The 21,917-nt window shown below is 37.9% G+C and overlaps 2 protein-coding genes across 3 annotated transcripts; both read left to right on the top strand.

The window, feature by feature from the left end:
- Positions 1 to 8,898: 8,898 nt before the first annotated feature.
- On the top strand, positions 8,899 to 9,885 carry pth1b (parathyroid hormone 1b). The gene is made up of 3 exons (XM_057348463.1): positions 8,899 to 8,959; positions 9,057 to 9,156; positions 9,251 to 9,885. The coding sequence occupies exons 2-3, from the start codon at positions 9,065 to 9,067 to the stop codon at positions 9,450 to 9,452; spliced, it is 294 nt and encodes a 97-aa protein (XP_057204446.1). The 5' UTR covers positions 8,899 to 8,959; positions 9,057 to 9,064; the 3' UTR covers positions 9,453 to 9,885.
- A 161-nt stretch (positions 9,886 to 10,046) lies between these two features.
- Positions 10,047 to 21,554, top strand: btbd10b (BTB (POZ) domain containing 10b). Of its 2 annotated transcripts, none has more exons than XM_057333343.1 (8): positions 10,047 to 10,205; positions 17,383 to 17,576; positions 18,353 to 18,632; positions 18,924 to 19,026; positions 19,808 to 19,928; positions 20,129 to 20,326; positions 20,417 to 20,527; positions 20,657 to 21,554. In XM_057333343.1, the coding sequence occupies exons 2-8, from the start codon at positions 17,426 to 17,428 to the stop codon at positions 20,977 to 20,979; spliced, it is 1,287 nt and encodes a 428-aa protein (XP_057189326.1). In that variant the 5' UTR covers positions 10,047 to 10,205; positions 17,383 to 17,425; the 3' UTR covers positions 20,980 to 21,554. The 2 variants fall into 2 exon arrangements, with proteins under 2 accessions (XP_057189326.1, XP_057189318.1); XM_057333335.1 differs by having other exon boundaries at positions 17,383 to 17,579; positions 20,657 to 21,553.
- Positions 21,555 to 21,917: the final 363 nt, after the last annotated feature.

Below are 21,917 nucleotides of genomic sequence, written 5' to 3'. Positions count from 1 at the left end.
ATTCAAATAGGAGACACGGCACAATGAATAAAGCTATACTGGTCAAATAAAGCTGCTTTTGTGATTTGGTCTGCATTATCTATCTTGATTATTATCTTCCTTTTAAATACAATCTGGTTTGTTCTTAACAAAAGTAATCCTGCAAGTCTGAACATGTAAATCAGAGCAATTAAATAAAATGGGGTTTAATTAAGATATATCTGAAGTGTTTGGTGAAAGACAACTGTGTGAGTAGACAATAGAAGACTGAATGAATATTTGGTAAGGCTGAGGACATTTCAGTCAGAGTGAATTTGCTTTATCGCGAGAGATCATAGACAGGTTTATTTTGGTTCAGCAAGCTAATGGGAATGAATAATTCAAGTCACTAACCTTTGTACCAACTCTAATTTATTTTATTCAGGCTGCAGGTTTTCTCAATTAAATTTGCATTCCAAGGATTTCTTTCGACCTTTTTTGTATTCTTTGCTTAATAGATTTGTCTGATTTAAGTGAGCGCTGATTTAAATTCCCCTGAGCATCTGCTGGTTTGTGTGGATGTGTACGCAAATATTAGTGTGTGAATTTACACATGTACTGTGTTCATGAATCATCAGTTTCTCGTCTGTTTTGATTTCTAAAAGCATTTCAAATTCAAAGGTCAGGTTTATTATGAGTTTTGAATTAATGAACAAATACTGTAGATGCAACATTGCTGTCAGTCACGCTGTCCATCAGTCAACTGTCAGAAAGATAAAAATCCTGGTTTGAAGCGAGTTAGTTAGTCCCTCCTCGTTCTTTCTTTACTCGCTGGATTTCTGCGTGGCTCACTGCACAGAAAACATCCTGCAAGTGCAGACGCAAAGGAGATATATGCATTTCTGAGGCTTGCTCCCCTCGCTATTATTTTCCTGTCCTTTGGTATTTCCACAGTGCTCTGCATGTCTCAACTGGAAGATGCTTTGACAGGCAAACTGTTGCTCTGCATCTCAAATTCTACTAAAACCTTTTAGCACCGGTTTCTTTGTTGTCATTACAAAGAGATGGCCAGTAATGCACACAGTGTATAGTGTCTACAGTATACATATTTAATAACGCTAAAGTTTGCATGCAGTGTAAGAAAACAGACACAGGCCTAACTGTGCTAAAAATTATTTATCTACATCAATGCAACATTAAGCCTGATTTCGCGACAGCTGACCAAATTGATCAATGATAATTACATAAGCTATTGATGTAGGCTATGCAAAATGAATAAAATGATATTTGACTTGAAATCAAAATAGTGATACAATACAACTAGCAAAGTGTGATTGATGATCAAATATAGAGAGAAAAGGCAATAAAATTATTAACCTTCATATGAAATGTGCAGCCTTTAGAGCTAATAAAGTGACATCTTTTGGAAGAAGGATGAAGCTACACCATTCTGGAAACGCTGTCAGGTCCAGGTACATCCAAACATAGCTTCATGGTAGTAAAAATTCAAGTCTTGTGAGTCAAGGTCACTAGCGGCACCAAACACACTCACAGAAATAATGATTCCCAAAAACCCTTCCCAGCTCCGCCACACAATCACACCGTACGGTTGAGTTAGAAGAATGATACACAAACAGATAGAGAAATAGTAACAGAGATAGAAATAGTTTAGTTATCTCTGTAAATTTGCCCGATTCACTGTGCTCACATTAATAATATCATCTATACTGAGTTTTGCAGTGAAACGCATTGGAGTATGCTGCGTGTGGGATAGTATTTACGATGGTGTGGTGTAGCACATAAGGTGCTGATTAAGGAAGCCCGTCACATCAAACTGCAGTGTGTAAACTTCACAAGTTTGCTGCGAGGAGAACTAACACACTGCTCGCACTCTCTTTTATCACCCACTCAGTGACACACACGTCTACACACGTTCACACAATCTGTTCAGCGGTATACGAGGTGTTAGATTTATATAATTTTTATTTTCTTTTTAGAGGAAACATATCTATAAATATTCAACTATGTTCCTTGAGAATTTAAAATAGGAGAACGACATTAAAAAGACTCTCACAGAGGAATCCGTGTTTAAACATTAATGCTTTGTTTGTCACAGACCCTTTGGTGAGCATGTCCTGATTTCCACAAGAAATCACGCTGCATTCGATTAAATCCGTGGAACATCACTGAATGATGGAACATGGCGTGCTGGTGCCATGGTGATGATTAGGCGGTGATACAGGGACAGTCAGGAAACTCAGAGATGCTGGCAAATACTGATACCCCAGAGAGGAAATTAGAGGTCATGTATTGCACAAAATCTGTTGTTGATTTGCACAGGCTGTGTCAGAACTCTGTTTTTTTTTTAGTTTTTGAGTTTGCCTGGGCTCTAAGGCATTCTATGTGATGTGAAGCTGCTGTGATGTTACTAGCCCCTGTGTGCTTTAATTTTGGGTGTCACAACAATAAAACCCCAACATATTGTAATTGTGCTTGCTGGATTTAATGTAATTTAACTAGTGTAATGTTACTAGATCAATGTAATTCCTAATATTATAAATTTCTGGGTGTTGGGTAATATGAGCATGTGGATTTGGGGTTATTGTATTTCTGCAGGTTTAGGGGGTGTTTAGGTACCTTGTGCCGTCGTTGGGACCCTTAAAAGGGCAGTTCACCCAAAAATGAAAATTCTGTCATGAATTACTCACTCTCAAGTTGTTCCAAACCTGTATACTTTTCTTTGTTCTGTTGAACACAAAGAAAGATATATGGGAAAATGTTAGAAAATGACATTTTTGGGGCATCATTGACTACCGTAGTAGGAAAAGTAATTGTATTTATTTATTTTTTTTGTTCTGTTTAAAACAAAAGAAGATATTTTGAGGAATTTAGGAAAGCAAAAAGTTATGGGGCACCTTTATACCATTTTATTATATGTATTTTTTTGTGTTCAACCAAACAAAGATATTTATACAGGTTTGGAACAACTAGAGAGTGAATAATTCATGACAGAATTTTCATTTTTGGGTGAACTGTCTCTTGAAGAGTTCCATTAAGAGTTTTATTTTTGTTTGTACCTCTGCAGGTAAACAAAACATTTAACTGTACCAATAGTTCCTTAAAAATGTACAACATTTATGTTTTGTACCTTTAGAGGTACAAAAAGGAGCCCTTAAGGGTCCCACCCCAGTGATGTACAAATTTGACAGTGTTTTTGTGAATGAGATTGCAGCACTATAATCTGAATCCTACTTCAGAATATTTAAAAAAAAATCTTATTTAATTTCAGCGCGTAGTATCACAGGTTTTTTTTATTGCATAAATTGCTCACTGCTGGCTGCTGTGAGTTACCTGGCTAACAGATAAAATGTTTGATGAGGCTGATCTACATCTCCAAAATAACTGTCAGTAACATTATTGAATTCTCTCATTCAAACACTGCACCTGTGGCTCTTCACCCTTCATGAAGCTAAATTTGTACCAAATTTCTCTTAATGTGGCTTCTTTTATAAAAGATAAGCAAATGGCACGCAAAGAGCAAGACTGCAAGAGAGTTGGAACAACAACGTCTAATGAACTTGTGTAACGTTATTTACAAAAATATTAAGATCAAAAATTCCCTGAGAAAAGTTCAGTTGCTCAGTGGTAGCTCTTACACTCAATTACTAGTGTTAACTTCATTAAATAAATGTGCATTGCCTTATATTTGATGAGAAATATTTCATAGTAAAACCTCTGACTGCACACTTTGATATCTTCGCAAATAAAATAACAGTTTGCAACATTCACCTCTAAACCTCTCGAGGACGCGTGAGATTATCACTTTTCCATCTGAAATACATAGGAAACAGAAGACTCTTACAAGAGTCTGTTCGCTCTTCATTCAATCCCATTGCCGTCTAGGGAGAAAGAACTGAGATGTTTAGAAAACTCTTTTGTGATTTTTCTTTCCTTTGTGCTGATCAAAAGTAAGAGCTCGGTGCAATCTGACGTGAACGACGTAATGAGCTTCAAAAGAATAGAAAGACCTTTTTTCCCCATAGTAAAAAGTAAAAACCTCTCAACTGTGAAAGCGAATGGAATGGTGGCTAGTTCCTGTCAATGCAACCAAACTGTTGCCTCATTATACACACTTTCCTTTGTTTTCCATTGATTTTTTTGAGCCCTTCTGAATCTAGTACAACATAATCTCTTCAAGTGATTTACAACCCACCACCAAAAGACGAAATGCTAATAAGGATTTGTTCAAGGCTGATTTAACTAATACATATATGTGAAAATGAAAGCGATGTCAGAGGATTTGTTACTCTTATTGTAAGTATTCAGACAGATCTCTTCAAATGGCAGCTCTGGATTCTCACCTAGGATGTAATTAGTCATAAGCCTGCTTTGTGACAAAAAGGTAATACAAATGCATGTGCACAAATCGAAAATAAGCAGCGTATGCATAATTATTTTATGAACGTTATTACTGTAAAAAGAGAAAAATTGAATAAGACAGACACGAGTTTCCTCTCCCTTCGGTTCCATGCTTTAATCTGAGGGCCTGTCTTGAGTTTAATCCAGTTACAGTAGCCAGGACTCGTTTTTATTTCAAGTAAAACGTCTGGCTGCAATGGCTCATTATGTGAAGTCTAAGCCTTACGCTGTAGACACTGCGTTCTTTGAGGGGAAAAGCATGAAGGGTTGTAGACATTCTCCATTTCTGCCTGGGGATTAGTTGACAGAGTGTCAGCGTGGAGCTCGACTGCCTCAGGAATCTGTTTAATACCCTATATGCATGGACACAGTCCGGCTCTGTGGAGCAGAACAGGTCATGCTCAGTAGCCAGAAAAGTGTGACTGGAAGATTTTGTGATTTTGTGTCCGACAGGCTCCTGTTTTAGAATGAAAGACGCTGGAATTGACTTTTCGACTTGACTTTATGCTTGCATTCATCACACACAATATTTTAAAACGAACAGATGAGAAACACACATAGCACCACTGGTAAAATCTTTGCACTTGAATTCACTTGCAGGACTGACATTTTTTACATGTCATACTGACACCTTGTGGGCATTTTTTATATACAGCCACAGAAAAAAATTAAAAGGCATTCCAAATAATCAGCATTTCTAGCTGTTTTGTGGCCATTCCAGTCCAGTGTCTGTTGAATTTCAGCAAAATCAGACCTCAGGAGTGACATTCTATATTTTCCTAAATACATGTACAAATATTACTCCTGTATTGCTTAAAAATGAGTGTTTTCTTGAATATGACCTGTTCATGTTTTCTTTGTAGCATCTGAGGTCTGAAAAAATACAGAGCATCTTTTCTGTTATTCTGACCTGTTTTTCCAGTTTTCATTTTCTGCAAATAAATGCAAATAGAAATATTTTTATTTAAAATTTGGTAGAAATATTGTTAGTAGTTCACAGAATGTAACAAAAATTATCATTTTACCTAAACACATACACTCTAAACAGTGCTATATAGCAGTTTACAGTTCATTTTGCTTGTTTATTTGCACACGTGCAGTTCTTTATTCCTACTGTCACTCTTTCAAATGATTTGTTATTGGTATTTACAAGATATAAGGATTTTAAGTAGGAGCCTATTTATCTTTAAACAACATATTTCTATATTGATTTCATAAAGAACCTTTAACATCCAAAGAAGCACAAAAGGTAAAAAACTTTAGACTGAAAAAAAAAGTGGGAAAGAAACAGTTCTTGTAAGTTGTATAAATGGTCCTTTGAGTGAAGAAAAATGTTTCTTCTATGGAATCGCTGTGAAGAACCTGTTGTAGCACCTTTATTTTTAGGAGTGCTGTCATAAATTTGAGATAAATAATCAGTACAAAAGGAGATGCAATAAGAGATCTTTGGGTGAGATCCACCCAGATGATAGTTAATTCATAAACAAACAGGTGAAGGGCTCCATATTTTACCGGTGTACTTACTCCCGTGGAGCAGTACAAGGTCGCAAAATCTCTTTAGGCTGTATGAAGCATACACAGAGCAATACGTTTCATCTCCAGCCATTCATTATTTATGTCTTTTAAGGAATAGCTCAAATGCATGCGGGGTTGCGTATTCATCATTTCAATTTCTCACACATGCCAGGCTAAAAATAACTCCCCAATTATTGACATGCTCAACAAAGCACTGGCTCCAGCCAAAGGTTAAACGTCTGTCTAAACCCCATTTTAAAGAAGACCTGCGTGGTTTTCATGGGGCATGTCTGACATTGTTACATGGGGGTGACCCCTGGTAATGGTTTGTAAGCAATTCTTCACCTTAATTCTAAGCGGTTCCCCTGCACGCTGCTGCTGCAACATGCCATTGGTGACATGACAAACATTGTGACCGCATGAGGTAATGAGAAGAGCTTGCTTGTGTTGACTCAACAAGCACAGCGCTGAGTTAAGGCTGTGCTCCATACCGATCCTCTCTCAGGTGCACAAACACATAACTTATTAATGCATGACATGAGGTAAGTTGTTTATGCTTGTTGCCATTTTAATGTGTTGAAGCATTTGTATTTGCATGCAACGGATCTAGTAAGTCATGTTTTTAAATGTTATGTCTAAATAAAGCTATTATTTTATACAATTAAGTAATTGGTGTGCTACAATTAATCCTGTTTTCTTACAGCTCACATTTCTAGTTGTTATTTCTAGAGTAAAACAGCTTACATAATAGTACGTTCTTCAAATGCATTCCATTCATCACACCTGTCCGTTTTCAGAGATCCTGAGCCTTTTCTGAACAATACCAGGCTTCATTAGTGATGTGCTTTTGACTTAAACCCAAATACAACTGCTCTTTAATGATATTTTATTAAAGATGAAGCACTTTGATGATAAAGGTTTTTCTATTTCCTTTACAGTGCTCAGAGGCATTGTAACCTCGACGATGTTTGAGGTCAGATTACTCAAAATGTAGGTTTTAAGAAAAATATCTTGCCACCACCTGCATACTCAAAATCACCTTTTCAAGAGTACATTTAATATATCTTTTTATATGAACTTTTTTTCTATACAAACATATACTAAGTAATAAGTAATTCAGTTGTAAAATGGCATTACAAATTACTGCAATACAAATATATATATATATATAATTTATATATATAGTAATTATATATAATAATATATATATATATATATATATATAAGATCTGCATATAAAAATAAATTGCTACTCTTGGTTTATCATGCTTTAAAGTATACAGTGAAGGAAATGGAACAATTTATCAAAGCTGAGGTTAAAATGGCTCTGAGTACAGTAAAAATAGACAAAACTATATGCTTTTACATCTCATTTTAGATTTATAATAAAAATTGCCTAATAGGAACAAAGCTCTTAGGTCATATTACTCTATACTATTTGCTATTTAAAGTCGTGTAATGAATTAATATATTTTTAAATATACAAATCATTAAAAATATGTAGAATAGTTTCTATGACCAAACAATTGAACCTCTTGGATGAGCTGATCTCTGTTCCATGCTCTATAGAACTGCAAGAGAAAAAGCCCGAGCAGGGAACATACAGTAGGCTACTCTAAAATATCATATCCAGTGAACTTTTACATATAAGTGTCTTTGGCATTATCTAAAATTAAAATATACTATAATTTCTTTACAGTTGTTTGTAGTTTTATTTTTATTTATATGCATCTGTTAATTACTGTACCTATAGGGTTGTGTAAAGCACTTTGTATTATACTTCTTATAATGTGCTTCTTAAAATGTGTTATTTAAATATAATAATAATAATCGTACTAATACTACTACTGCTTGTTATTATCAATATAATTATTTCAGTTTTATCATTTATGAAGTTTATGAATTGTGATGGTGTAAAGTAGATACTGAGGATTTATTGAAATCCCATACATTCTATCAGCGAGGAACTTTGGATAATAAGCGTTTGCTGTACAGTATAACATCCCTATAGAAGTTTTTCACTGCTATAACAGAGATTTGTCACCACACATCATTTTGGTTCCTTACTAGGACTTACTGCATGTGCCGTGACAGCCATTCCTCGTCCGCATTTAGAAAACTTCTCTCATGGTTACCTAATGTGTCCCATGAGACAGTGACAAGGTTATATTCTTCCCGTAGATCACAAAAGCTTCAGGTGGACCATGTTTGCACCACGATGTTTGGCACTGAACTGCACTCTTTATGCCTCGGGTGAACTGAACTGGTATAACTGCAGGAACAAATCTCATATATAACAGTGCAGTTAAACATAAAACAAGAAAAACATTTGGCATGTGATCTGACATCCTGGGATGGTATTATGAGTTAACTTTAAGGTCTCCTATTCTGTTTTTTGAAATGTTGGCCACATGCAAGGAACTGTGGTTATAAATTTCTTCATTGGACAGTTTTATTTATTTGTTTATTTTGGCTTTTCTTAACAGTGCCTTTCTATGGGTTCCCAGCACTAGACCATTTATTTATCAAAAAACAATACTTTAAATACTGCCTTCATTGAAAAATAAAATTGGGTAAATAAAAATAAAACATGATTGGTTGTTTTTAGTATAATAATTAAAATCTGTATACCTTGGAATAATATAGCATGTTATAATATTATATATCTTAAAATAATATATCTTTAAATTTGTGATACTATGTAATGAGTCTCTAAAGATAATACAATACAATAAGCATTGGTATTGTTGAAGCTGTTAGACATCATTGCCGTACATGGCACTGGTTCTACAGCACTCTGATCACGGGGGTCTTGACCAAGGTGTTGAAAACAAAGTTAGTGGGGGGTGTTGGTAGTCATGTGTCATCATGTGCATGCCAGTCTCCATCAAAGCATGGATGACATCACCATCAATAATGAAGACAGCTCATCAATGACCAACAGGAGGGGGCTTGTGCGTATAAAGAGAAGAAGAATAGCCCCAAAGCGCAAATACACCACTGAACGACACATGGACCCACTCGCTACAAAATATCAAACTAATCAACAAAAAGACAACACGACTTGGTAAGTTGATGCATTAGTAACTGTTGCCTCTTTGTCACGGACACCAAAAAATGATGTATAAAAGATTTCAAAAAACATTCTTTTACTTGTCCTACAGGTATCATTATGTCACCCATACGTTTTTTGGAGAAAATTATTCTGATCATTGTGCTGTGGGGTCTTTGCAGTTTGATATCTCTGGAGGGTTTGCCAGTAAGGTAAGGGATAGTACGTTTTTACACAAGATGTTGGTATTCTTTTTGGTTTTATGATATATTATCTTTGATCGCCCCATTTCTCTATCTGTAACAGCAAGAGGTCAATCAGTGAAGTTCAGCTCATGCACAATGTTCGTGAGCACAAGCAGGTGTTAAACAGACAAGACTGGCTTCAGCTGAAACTCAACAACATTCTCATACCTTCCCTGAACGACTCCCAAAAGGAGCAAAAAGGAAAACATGACGGCTCATCCATCAGACGTTTAAGAAAGGGGGAGAGTGCCTCTTGGATCTGACAGAACTGTGCACTTAAAAAATACGGATTAAGAAAATAATGAAAAGTGTTCAACGTCAGTGCAGGAAGAGGACACAGTAAGTGTCAATTAAAAATTGTGCTGTATTTGGAAAGCACACTGTCTTTTTTTATTTATTTTCAACATTTTATTTATTTTCTCAATTATTTATTTTAATATTAAAATATTTTATGTGCAAATCATGTGTAGGACATACTGTAAAAAGACATACTTGTTTTCTTTTGTGTGGAAAGAACTCTTGAGCATTTTTACTCAAAATGTATTTTCATGAGACCCAGTTTCAGATTTTCAGAAACTTAAAATGTATTTTTAATAATGTACCTTTTTTAATTACATTTTTGGACAACCAACAATTGTATTAAAATACAAAAATGTGGAACAACGTATCTTTTTCACTATGTGCAGGCTTCTTTCTTTCTTTCTTTCTTTCTTTCTTTCTTTCTTTCTTTCTTTCTTTCTTTCTTTCTTTCTTTCTTTCTTTCTTTCTTTCTTTCCTTTTTAACTTTAATTTTTCATGACTCAACCCGTGGGCTATACGTAACATACCTCAATTCTCGCGATACTGCAACCAAACGTGAAAGTCTCGTTTCCTGTCAGCAGTTGGCAGTCAAATTTGCTTTTTCAGAAAAAGCTGAGGGGTTCTTCGATTTTGACGAGTCTCGTTTGTTGTTAGCCACACGAGTCAATTCAGATAACTAATTATTTGACAAACAATGCTCATCACATTGTAAAAAGGTAAGAGTTTGGTTTATTTCAGTTCAAACGGTTGTTGCGGTGTTGTTTAGCCTCGGTGGCTAGCTAATTATTTTGTAACGTTCGCTTAGGTTGTGTGTGTACAGACAAGAGCTTGGTTTACTGCACACGCTAGACACATATTTATGTATCGGTCCCTCTTTAATCGTAGCATTAATAATTCATAAGTGAAGCGTACGGAATTGTTTTTCTTTGCTTATTGTCTTGTGTCGAGTCTGACTGCCAGGATGACACACCATCTGCGAGACTTTACGGAGTCATTGATCAGTTTGACTGATGTCAATTTTGTCAATCCCTATAATTTTTGCCTGTCAGATTGAGAGAGGATTTCGTATCCAAGCGTTTTAAATGATTTTCGTTATGAAAACACACTAATGGCGCACATGCACAATTTAAAAGCAGAACAATTAACCAATATGTGTGTTAGAGCTTTATGCAATAAGTTTTAACAGGAATAAAAGTCTAGCACTGATGCCACTTGAATTGATATTGTGTTATGCGGGCATAGTGTGAATAATCTTCTTGAGTTTGTGAGTGCTTTGTGTAACTGTTCCTGTGTAAACACTGCAGATTACTCACAGACATTACACCGGATGAGAGATGTAGCAATTCACACTTCCTTGTGTTTACCAAATGAACCAGTTTATCACCCTGTGAGTCTCTTAATCTCCAGTGTTACACATTCTAAAGGAGAGAGAGAGAGAGAGAGAGAGGGGAAGGAAGGAAGGGGTGGGCTCTCTCTGTTTGTTGTGTTATTTTAAGAAGTTGGTCTAACTATCTTTGGAATTTCCTGAGCTTTCCAAAAAACTGAGCTGTGTAATATCAGCCCATAGAGGGAATTGTGGTGGTAAATGTTTTATTCAAATCCCATTTATCAAATCTGAAGGTTTTTTAGTAGTTAGTAATGTATTTTATCGTACTTGATAAAAAACCATCATACTTGTGCACCATGGTATTGTTTGATTATATTCAAAGATCCTGGTGTTTACATTGTCTTCTCCAGGGAACTTGGAATACCGTACCCCAAGAATATCATTGTATGACTTTGCTAGTTTCTTTTGGTTAGACGTTAGAGTATACGTAGTCTCAGCCTGAGACTGATGTTGGCTAAACGTGATACGTTGGCTAAACGTCTGATGCATAAGGCACACTTTTCTGGAAACACTTCAGCACGTTCGAAGTCGTCATCTGATTGGTTGAATTTCACAGGATTTCCAGGAGACGTGCATGTCGCGTTCTTTAACGGTTCGCCTGGAAACAACACGAAGCCGTCTGATCTAAGAAGTAAGCTGTCGCGTTTACAACAGTTGCTACAAGAATTCATCACGATCGACTAAACGCTTATTTCTTAAAAGTATGTGAGGTTCACGGCATAAACGTATAATCATTTTGTTGCTGTTAACTTTTGACACGTCCGTGAATGTACACAGGTCTGTTACTGCAGGGACATTTCCACGCCTCTAAACATGATGCGGCAACAAAACCAAACGTGATTGGTTGCTTTACCTGTCAGTCATATGGACTCTTGGGCGGGCCTTGGCTAAAGAAAGCGGCGATGATAAGTTCCGGTCTGGCTAGGCGGACTAGAGTATACGGTAGAGCTGTGCCGATAAACGATATCATATCGAATCGCGATAGAATGTATTTCAAAAACGATGATAAGCTATTGGCATTTTGACTCGATATGGATTAATCTTACAGTCTAAAAGAAATAAACGCAACAACAGTCAGTCAGCGTGCAGCTTTTATCATGCGCATCAAAGTACAAAGTCCATTTCATATTGCACTTGCCAAAGAAAACTCGACATGAGGAGGAAAACATTACTGGAAGCGGAAACAAAGGTGAAACTAACCTCGAGTTGTCATCACGCGGTTTATCAAGTGTCTTATTTTTTTCGCAATCACCGGTTAAACAAAACAAACTTGAGGCGCAATTGCAAGCGAGTTACTTCGAAACTCAAGCACAAAGGATTTTATATCCATCGTTAACATATCTGCTAACATGAGCTGGTGCATATGAAACAAACCAGCACTGCCCTGTGCAGATTAGAGATGTAATGAAGTGAGTTTGTGTGCACATTAAAATATTGAACCATGTATGTAAGATGCTTGCATGATTAAAGAAATGTACTACAGTTTATGTGAGATGTCTTTTTGAAAGACTAAGATTCACTGAATGCATTGAATGAATCCCACCGTACTCGAGCAAGACATTATTGCAGCGTTATGTATGTGCGCAGGTGCTGAGCCAATAGCGTTCGAATGTACACAGTAACGGAGCCCTTTCATTGGTTGAATGAACACTCCCTTTACTTAACGAGTCAAAATGAGACTGAATGAACTGGTACATGTTGTTTATGGCCTAATATCCTCTGTGTTGCAACAGTGCATTCATTTAATTGAATTTTAACTGGTTAAAGGTTAACTTTTGTTAATAAACTGTATTTAAAATAGATTATTTTAAATACAGTTTTTTAATTAAATATATATCGAAATAAATATTGTTATCGATCAATATAGAAAAAAACTATCGAGTTGACTTTTTTGCCATATCGCCCAGCCCTATTATACGGGTACAAAGACATAAAATGAGCGAGTGCAGTTGTATAACAAACAGGGCCACAGCCCATGTCTTTTTTCCATGACACTCATGACATCAAGCTGATTTTACCCCAGGCACTTCCTGATCAACTGGAATAGAAACCAGAAACCGTTAGCACACAACCTGTGTCATTCCAGTCTACTGCCCTATACTGCCCTATACATTCACTTTATTGAAAGGGATGCTTGTACAACGTGGGTCATCCTCACCTTTGAATTGTTCCAAATCTGTATAAATTTCTTTGTTCTGGTGAGCACAGAGAAACATATTAGGAAGAGTGCTTATAACAAGACAGATTTTTCCCCCATTGACTACCATAGTAGGAAAAAATCCAAAGGTAGTCAAAAGTGCCCCAGAACTGTTTGCTGTCCTACATTCTTCAAAAGTATTTTTTCCTACTATGAGAGTCAATGGGGGGCAATAACTGTTTGGTCATAAGCATTCTTCCAAATATCTTTCTCTGTGTTCATCAGAACAAAGACATGTATACAGAATCAGATATGGAACAACTCAAAGGTGAGTAAATGATAGGGTTGGCTCGAAACCAAAATTTTGGCTTCGGTACGGTACCAGAATCTAATACCGGTAATATCGGTACCACATAATAACCAGTGATCGGTGATCAATAACCAGCCCCAAAATCAATTATTTGAAAAAATAGTAAGAAGACTACATGAAACTGCTGTAACTGCTTTAATGCATATTTGATATATTATTTTTATATTTTATATAGCACCATTTTATTTTTACGCTTTTACACTGTATTACTGAAAAATGCTTTGGTTATATAGACTTCTTATCATAATCCAACAAATATGAACAATTAAATTTTGAACAACAATTAAATGTTTGAAGTAGGTCTATTTAACAGTAGCATTCAAGATGAAAACTGAATGATCAATAAAAATAAAACACTGCACAGTTTTCACTGTATAAATGAAATATGCAATGACTCTAAACAAAGCTACAAAAGTTAATTTTTCTCTTTAATATGTGACGGATGTATTAGGTTACTGTCACTTTAAGGCAAATTCTTTTTTGATGCGGATATACATTTAAAACACAACGGACTGTGCTTACTAGGGCTGAACGATTAATCGAAATCGAATCGCAATCGCGATGTGAGACGTTGCGATTTGCTAATCGCAAGAGGCTGCGATGTGGAAGCGATGTGAAAAATAGGAAACGCGTCTGTTCCAAGCCCGCTTTGAGTGGCATTCTTGCTAACCAACTGAGTGAGCGCACCTCCATTATGCCTAATCAGCACTGCCCCAGCCAACTGCATAAACGTCCGTCATTAAAAAAAAGAAACATACAGAAGGCAGGAGAGAGACAGTGTGTGTTATTATGGCATCTGCAGAGTCAGATCGATCATTAGGCAAATAAATACTAAAGAACCGTCCAATTCAGAAGACCGCACACACAGCCTGTGTCATACTCGCGCGACTCTTCCCCGCGTTGCGCGTCTCGCGGACGAGCCGTTTAAACTTGACGCGCATACACAGCCTGTTTCGTAATGTATGGCGTTATTATAATGACAAATGTCGCGAGCGCATTATTACAAGGCGAGAGCGCATTCTTGTCATACAAGCGCGCGAATCTCTCCGCTCGCACGCCGATTTCCTTTGCTCGTGCACAAAACTGGACGCGCGCTTTCAATTATACGCTGCTCTCTTATGAATTTTCTCTCCTCTCGCTCAGTGAGCGTGTGCGCACTCAAAATGCGTTCCGTGCGTCCACGAATCCTTTGGTACTCTTGCTCTCGAGAGGTCCTCCTGCGTGTTCCAGGCATCATAGGCTGTCAAAAGTAGTCAACCAATCAGGGATAGGCTTCCACGGCGGGCCAATGAAAACGCGACCTCTTAACTACAGTAGGCCTAATTGTTAAAAATGCTTGATGAAAAGAGTTGTTTTTCGTGTTCTTTTCTACAAAAGTGTCATGTTAATGTGTAATTCTTGTAAAATAGTACATTGTAAATTGCTGAGTTTCATTCTTATAAAATCTTTTAATATATAAACCTTTTAATGAGTGGATTCTTGCGTGTGGGTAGGTGGGTGGATGGGGGGCACCATGAGGTCTTAATACGCCTCTGGATCCACCACGTTCTCAGGTAACAATTTTAATATATTTGATGCAACATTATTAATCAAATGTATATTATAAATGAACGGTAAGGGAGCGTTGGGTATATTGCATAGAAGTTCAGTTTTATGCCCTGAACTTCTGGAACACTGAATGCAGAACACTTACAGTGTCTGTCTGCAAACGCATTAAATGCATAACCAAATAGGTATAGAATATTATATGATTTTCCAAATGCTCCAGTGCTATTATTGTTTTGATATGTACCGTTACTTGTAGTAAATATTATTTTAGAATAAAGCTAACTTAAGACACCAATCTAAATTGTTCGGTAATCAATTTAGTACTATTTTGACAATACTATGTTTAGTGTAGGACATGCATGAGGACCACATGAACTTGAGGGTGTTGGCCTGTTTTTGTCTGAATAACATGGTAGTTAAACTGACGTTTATATGTAGCCTACAAAGCATCCTAATGCCCCTGTTCATTTCTAATACACATTTGACTAATAATGTTGCATCAAATATATTAATATTGTTACCTGAGAACGTGGTGGATCCATCTTGCTTCGTTGAAAACGTCGAGTCACTTTCAACCAATAAGATGCCATGTAAGAGGTCGCGTTCTCATTGGCCCGCCGTGGAAGCCTATCCCTGATTGGTTGACTACTTTTGACAGCCTATAATGCCTGGAACACGCAGGAGGACCTCTCGAGAGCAAGAGTACCGAAGGATTCGTGGACGCACGGAACGCATTTTGAGTGCGCACACGCTCACTGAGCGAGAGGAGAGAAAATTCATAAGAGAGCAGCGTATAATTGAAAGCGCGCGTCCAGTTTTGTGCACGAGCAAAGGAAATCGGCGTGCGAGCGGAGAGATTCGCGCGCTCGTATGACAAGAATGCGCTCTCGCCTTGTAATAATGCGCTCGCGACATTTGTCATTATAATAACGCCATACCTATGACGTTTATAGTACTTGAGTCCGGCTCGGGCATCTGGCAATATGGACGAGGCTTGACGCACGCGCGCACCCTGTGTAAACTCACGCCTAGCTCCGCGTTTCAAACAAATGTAAATTCTATCTAACTGTTTTGCTAATTTCACTTGGATGAAATTAAACATTCAGCACATTTTCTACTTGTTTTAAAAAATCCCACATAGGCCTACTTAAACAATAATAAATCAGCCTATGTAATCTATGAACTATTTTAATAATTCACTAACACAATAGAAAATGTTATGGATTTCAGGGTTACAATGGGAGTTGTATTTGTTTTAATGGAAACTATAATAGTGTACACAGGTATTTGGATTCTATTGGTGTGATGTAATCTGGAAGTTGGGAACCAATTGAACAACAGTAAGCCCTATTTGAATAATGCCCAAAGCACACTACAAAAATTAATTTTGTAATGGTTTTAATGGAAACAATTAAATGTTTTTATTTTTGTTGTTTTCTTTCAGGGTAACTATACCCATACTGTGCTCCACACAACAATATTGAATTGAAGCTTGAATTAGAAAAGTTAAAATCGCAAATCAAATCGCAATCGCAATGTCTGTCAAAAATATCGCAATTAGATATTTTCCCCAAATCGCACAGCCCTAGTGCTTACCTTTTGTGTTTTTGACATAACAGCGTGTGTATTTGACAGTATAAGAAGAACATATACAAGACGTGAAAGAGAACTTCATGATGATCAGTAGGCTAACTGAAATGTCTGGAACAGAGATAACATTACATATTATGCTATGTATGCCGTTGAAGGGGGATGTACAGATGCATCGCAGCATGTAGAATATACGTTACACTGTAAAACAATCTAAAGATCTCTTTTATTTTTTTATTTTATTAAAGAATTTGTAATAAATCACTCACGGTGTCTCAGTTTAAATGGTCGCAAAAGTGCTTGTGGGTCGATTCATCTTGTTCTTCTATGGTGTCAGTTTTGTGGCATACTGCCGCATAGCGGTGAACTTTGGAACAGCAGTGTTTCAAGTACCGAAACGAGCAAAATTCTGGTATTGAACCGTTTGAAATCTAACAAGTACTGGTACATTTCCAGAACCGGTTTACCTCGCAACACTAGTAAACGATGACAGAATTGTTTTATTTCCTTACTGTAGTTATAGTACTTACTGTAAATATGTTACATATCACAGAGGGGAAGGTGGTGCTCTGGCAACCTTTGATTTCACGAATATAAACTCCGATTGAAATGAATTTCTGCGTCCAGAGCCACTGTTGTATTGTCGGCTAAAAATGACTTTAAGCACCTTTAAGTGTCTCGTTTTAATTTTCCTGTGCAGACATGTGAGCAGTCCTGACATTAGCTCTCTGTGGTGTCTTGGGAGCCAAGTTACTTTAATTTACACTGAGAGCGTGCGCTACAGTATATGCCTGATTTTGAATACTGATGCAAAGCTGCTTTCTAAGGTTACTTTAGATCTCTCTTTTTTGTTCTCTGCAGTATCCAGATGTGTTAGTCTGGACTTGAGGCTGACTAGGTGAAAATGAACATGCACGGTGCCAGCGGAGGCTTTGACCGATCCAGAGATCGACGACGCTCTAGCGACCGCTCTAGAGACTCCTCACATGAGCGTGTAGAAGGACAGCTCACGCCCTGCATTCGCAACGTGACTTCACCAACACGTCAACAGAACGGTGGTGAGAAAGAACATTACTCAAGTCAGAAAATAACAATTACAATCAGTTATACTTACAGTATACTTGAAGTAAATTATTGTTATAAAGTAGACTACTTGTACATTATAGGTGTGCAGAGTCCTCCACATGTTTTCCGTAACAGCGATAGCAATCAAATTATGACAAATTCATGATAATTGATATGCCTAGTCTGCATGGCTGCGTCTGAAATTGCATACTGTGATAGTACGTACTGAATTTGAATAAGTACCTACCTATCAGCCGTTAAAACACGTTCTATGTAGTATGAGTGGGAGTAGTATGAATACATTTCGGACATACTGCGTCCGCCATGTTTTATGGGCATGTGACCCGTATGCTCTTTGACCTATGACGTATTAACAACATCCTACACGTGAGCGTTGATAAAAACATAATTTAGTCACGAGAAATTCATTTATTGGCACTTACATTAAAAACGGACGTCCGCCTTGAAGTTTTCCGCTATATTTATTTGATTTACTTTTGAAATTTGACCGTTGCTCAGCTCCCGTGGCATCATGGGAGAGATAAGTGTCCATCCGATCCACACTCACGAATCTCGGCGTAAGTAGTAGACCATCCGGGGATTTCTTGCCTACTGTTTTTTGCATACTGAGGTTTCGGACATACTATTCACGACTCATACTCATTTTCGCATACTATATAGTATGGAAGTAGGCGATTTCGGACGCAGCCCATGAATTTAAACACAGTTCTGTGGGGTTTGCCATTATGTTCTCCATGTTTGACAGATCGTGAAGGCAGCTCATCGCGGCCCAGCAGCCCTAGGCCTCAAAGGGTTTCTCCCAGCAGTAGCAGTGGGATTGCTAGCAGTCGCAACAGTAGCCTGTCTAGTTCAGATGGTACCTACAAGAGCATGGGCCCTGGTGAGATGGTCTTCATCTATGAGAATGTGAAAGATGGAGGCCGCAGCGTCCGCACATCAGAGAAGGTCACGCTCATTGTGGACAACACTCGTTTCGTGGTGGACCCCTCGATTTTCACAGCACAGCCCAACACCATGCTGGGCAGGTATGTGTCTCACAATGAAGAATTTAGGAAAGTGCAGATAACTGCTTAAAAAAAAGAAGTACAACAGACATCTCAATTTCATACAGGTATTGAAGGACATAAGACTGATGGTGACGGGTTTGGTTAACTAAATATAGATAAAGGAATTTATAATCTGCACATTTGTAATAGAAATAATCTTCTTCTAAATTTTAAAGATGACTCATTTTAGAAAATGTAGAAGATAAGAAAATAACACTACTTGCACATGATAAAAACACGAACGTACAAGTATGTATGTATTTGTTATAGAATGTTTGGATCTGGGAGGGAGCACAATTTCACTCGGCCCAATGACAAAGGAGAGTATGAAGTGGCAGAGGGCATCAGCTCCACTGTGTTCAGGGCAATTCTGGTGAGTCTTTATAATCCTTGATAAGCCTCTCTCTTGGTATTTACGCTCACTGCACACTTTACCAAGGGTACAGCCTTTAGTTTCAAACCGAAGTTTCTCTTGTAGGTGAATGATGGTTCCTGTCAAGTATATCCCCAACTGACCTTTGAGAAAGTTAGCAAAAGCAAAGACAACAAGACATTGCTGTGAAATCTGTTTGTACTGGTCAATAAAATCTGTAAGGTCCGTCTGTCATATTGAGCTTTTAAATAAAAGAAGTGAAGTGCAGCATTAAGCCTGTCATCGGCTTTGCTGTAATGATGTTTCAGCACAGTGTTAGGTGGGGTTGAAGTAAGGTCAGTGTTTAGTGTGCCTCGGAGCCATGTAGAAATCGATAAACTCACAGATGAATGCGTTTAAACCGTGTCACTGTCTACCAGTCTGCTGAGATGTTGTGTAATGCATGAGCTCTTTGAAGGAGAAGCATCTAGTTTCTGATAGCGGCACCAAATGAAATTTCAACAGTGTTAATTCTTGATTCTTCATGCATCTTCTGTACCCACAGCAGTTTTGTGGACAATTAAAAGTTACGTCTTTGTCCCTGCCGTTTTGAATAATTTTATCATCCTAACTTCACTGTTTACTTTGTGTTCTGGCCAGTTAGTCTACAGCTAAGTGAAGCAGCAGCAGTGCTCAGATAACATTGGCTTACACATCCATTTAGCTTTCAGAGAACCGTGTCTTTAATTGGATCAGCTTTTTTAATGCCATTTGTGTTGTCTGTTCTCTCTTTAACTGGCAGGATTACTATAAAACTGGGATAATCCGCTGCCCTGATGGAATCTCCATACCTGAGCTGAGGGAAGCATGCGACTATCTGTGTATCTTATTTGACTACAGTACTATCAAGTGTCGGGACCTGAGTGAGTAATTCCTCCTCTTGCTAATACATAAGATCGCAAGGTCATCAGTTCCAAGTATTGTGATCTAACAGTAGTATTTTTACCGTAGTTTTCTCAGCTCTGTATTTTGAAGTGTCTTTCATGATTTGAAATAGTAAATGTTTATTTGTTACACTTTGATGTTCTTTGTTTCGTCCTGATGACCTGGTTTCTCTTTTCAGGTGCCCTTATGCACGAGCTGTCCAATGACGGCGCTCGGCGGCAGTTCGAGTTCTACCTGGAGGAGATGGTGCTTCCTCTGATGGTGGCCAGCGCTCAGAACGGAGAGAGGGAGTGTCACATTGTCGTTCTCACAGACGATGACGTAGTCGACTGGGATGAGGAGTACCCACCCCAAATGGGAGAAGAGTATTCACAGAGTGAGCACACAACCTCCCTGTCCGAACCTAAACAGCATTTCAGCTGATTTAAAGTACTAACAATCTTTCTGTTCTGCTTTTTCATTTTAGTAATATACAGTACAAAACTGTATCGTTTCTTCAAGTACATTGAAAACCGTGATGTAGCCAAATCAGTTTTGAAAGAGCGAGGGCTCAAGAAAATCAGACTGGGCATTGAAGGTAAGATGCAGTGAATCCTTTATTGCATAATTAAAAACGTTTTATTATGTTTCTTCATGTCTATGGTTTTCAATGATTCAGTTCTATTAAATACATCATGATATTAATCATCCATTCATGCCTCTGTAGGTTATCCAACATACAAAGAAAAGGTCAAAAAGCGCCCAGGCGGTCGACCCGAAGTGATCTACAACTACGTCCAAAGACCCTTCATCCGGATGTCCTGGGAGAAGGAAGAGGGCAAGAGTCGACACGTAGATTTCCAATGCGTGAAGAGCAAGTCCATCACGAACTTGGCAGCAGCCGCTGCGGACATTCCCCAGGACCAGCTCGTGGAGATGCACCCTGGGCCGCAAGTGGATGAACTGGACATTCTTCCCAACCATCCTCCCCCCGGACATCACTACAGCAACAACGAGCCCGACCCCGACGCCCCCTCACCTGCGGTCTGAGAGCAGACGCTCCTTCAACAGCATGCTGCAGCATGAACCAGTGACACTATAACCAGATTGCCTTCCGCACCTTCTCCACAGCCTTAGAGCCTCAACTGTCTAGTTACTGTATTTAAACATGAAAAAAACAGAACAAACCTAGCGTGGGCTTGGGTATCGGCATGGGGAGTGCTCTCCTCTTTTGTTTTTTGTTTTCCTTTTTTTACTCGACCAAAGGAATTTTATTTTTGTTTGTTGTTTGACATGAAGTGCGCAACCTCACCTATTTTGTAATTGGGCCTATTATATGATGATGATTATTATTATTACAAATGTTCTTTTCCATTTTATTACATTATTACTGCAATGAGTACTATTATATATTATATATTATTATTATTAATATTGAGTTCTACTTTCACTATAAGCGTTTGGGTTCTGTGCCACTGTTCATTTGAAAAGCTCTCCCCATGACCTCCACCGAGCTCCTGTGCAGAGGTCCATTTGCTTGGTGAATGAATGCAGTGTTTTCTTAAGTGGACATTAATTTATCTGCTCAAGATCTGTATGTTCAGCGCTTGAAAATCATTGTGTTAATAAAGCTATATAAAATAAAATGTTTGATTATAATTGGTCGTGTGTCCAGCGTTGGCATGTCAAAGGTCAGAATCTGGTTTAAAACTGTTATCAAGTCAGTGCATTGTTAGAGCACACAGAATACATGTGGCATGTCTTCCTTTCAAACTGTCTGCAATAGACTGTCAGAAAGGACTTCGTACCTGTAGTCCATTGCACAGAAATATAAACAAATCTACACTCGAGTTAGGTGACTTAAAAATTTCTGTAGATCTTTGTGGTTTATCAGGTGATGAGGGAGTGGAATGTCTTGACATATTGAAGAGTTACCCAGTGCACTTATGCAAACTTTTGGACGAAATGTACTAAGGTACTAGGTAAAC

This window comes from Triplophysa rosa, linkage group LG1 (assembly GCF_024868665.1).
Source record: "Triplophysa rosa linkage group LG1, Trosa_1v2, whole genome shotgun sequence".
Classification (NCBI taxonomy): domain Eukaryota; kingdom Metazoa; phylum Chordata; class Actinopteri; order Cypriniformes; family Nemacheilidae; genus Triplophysa; species Triplophysa rosa.
Note: the sequence above shows the minus strand (reverse complement) of the source record. Positions and strands in the feature narration are given on the sequence as shown.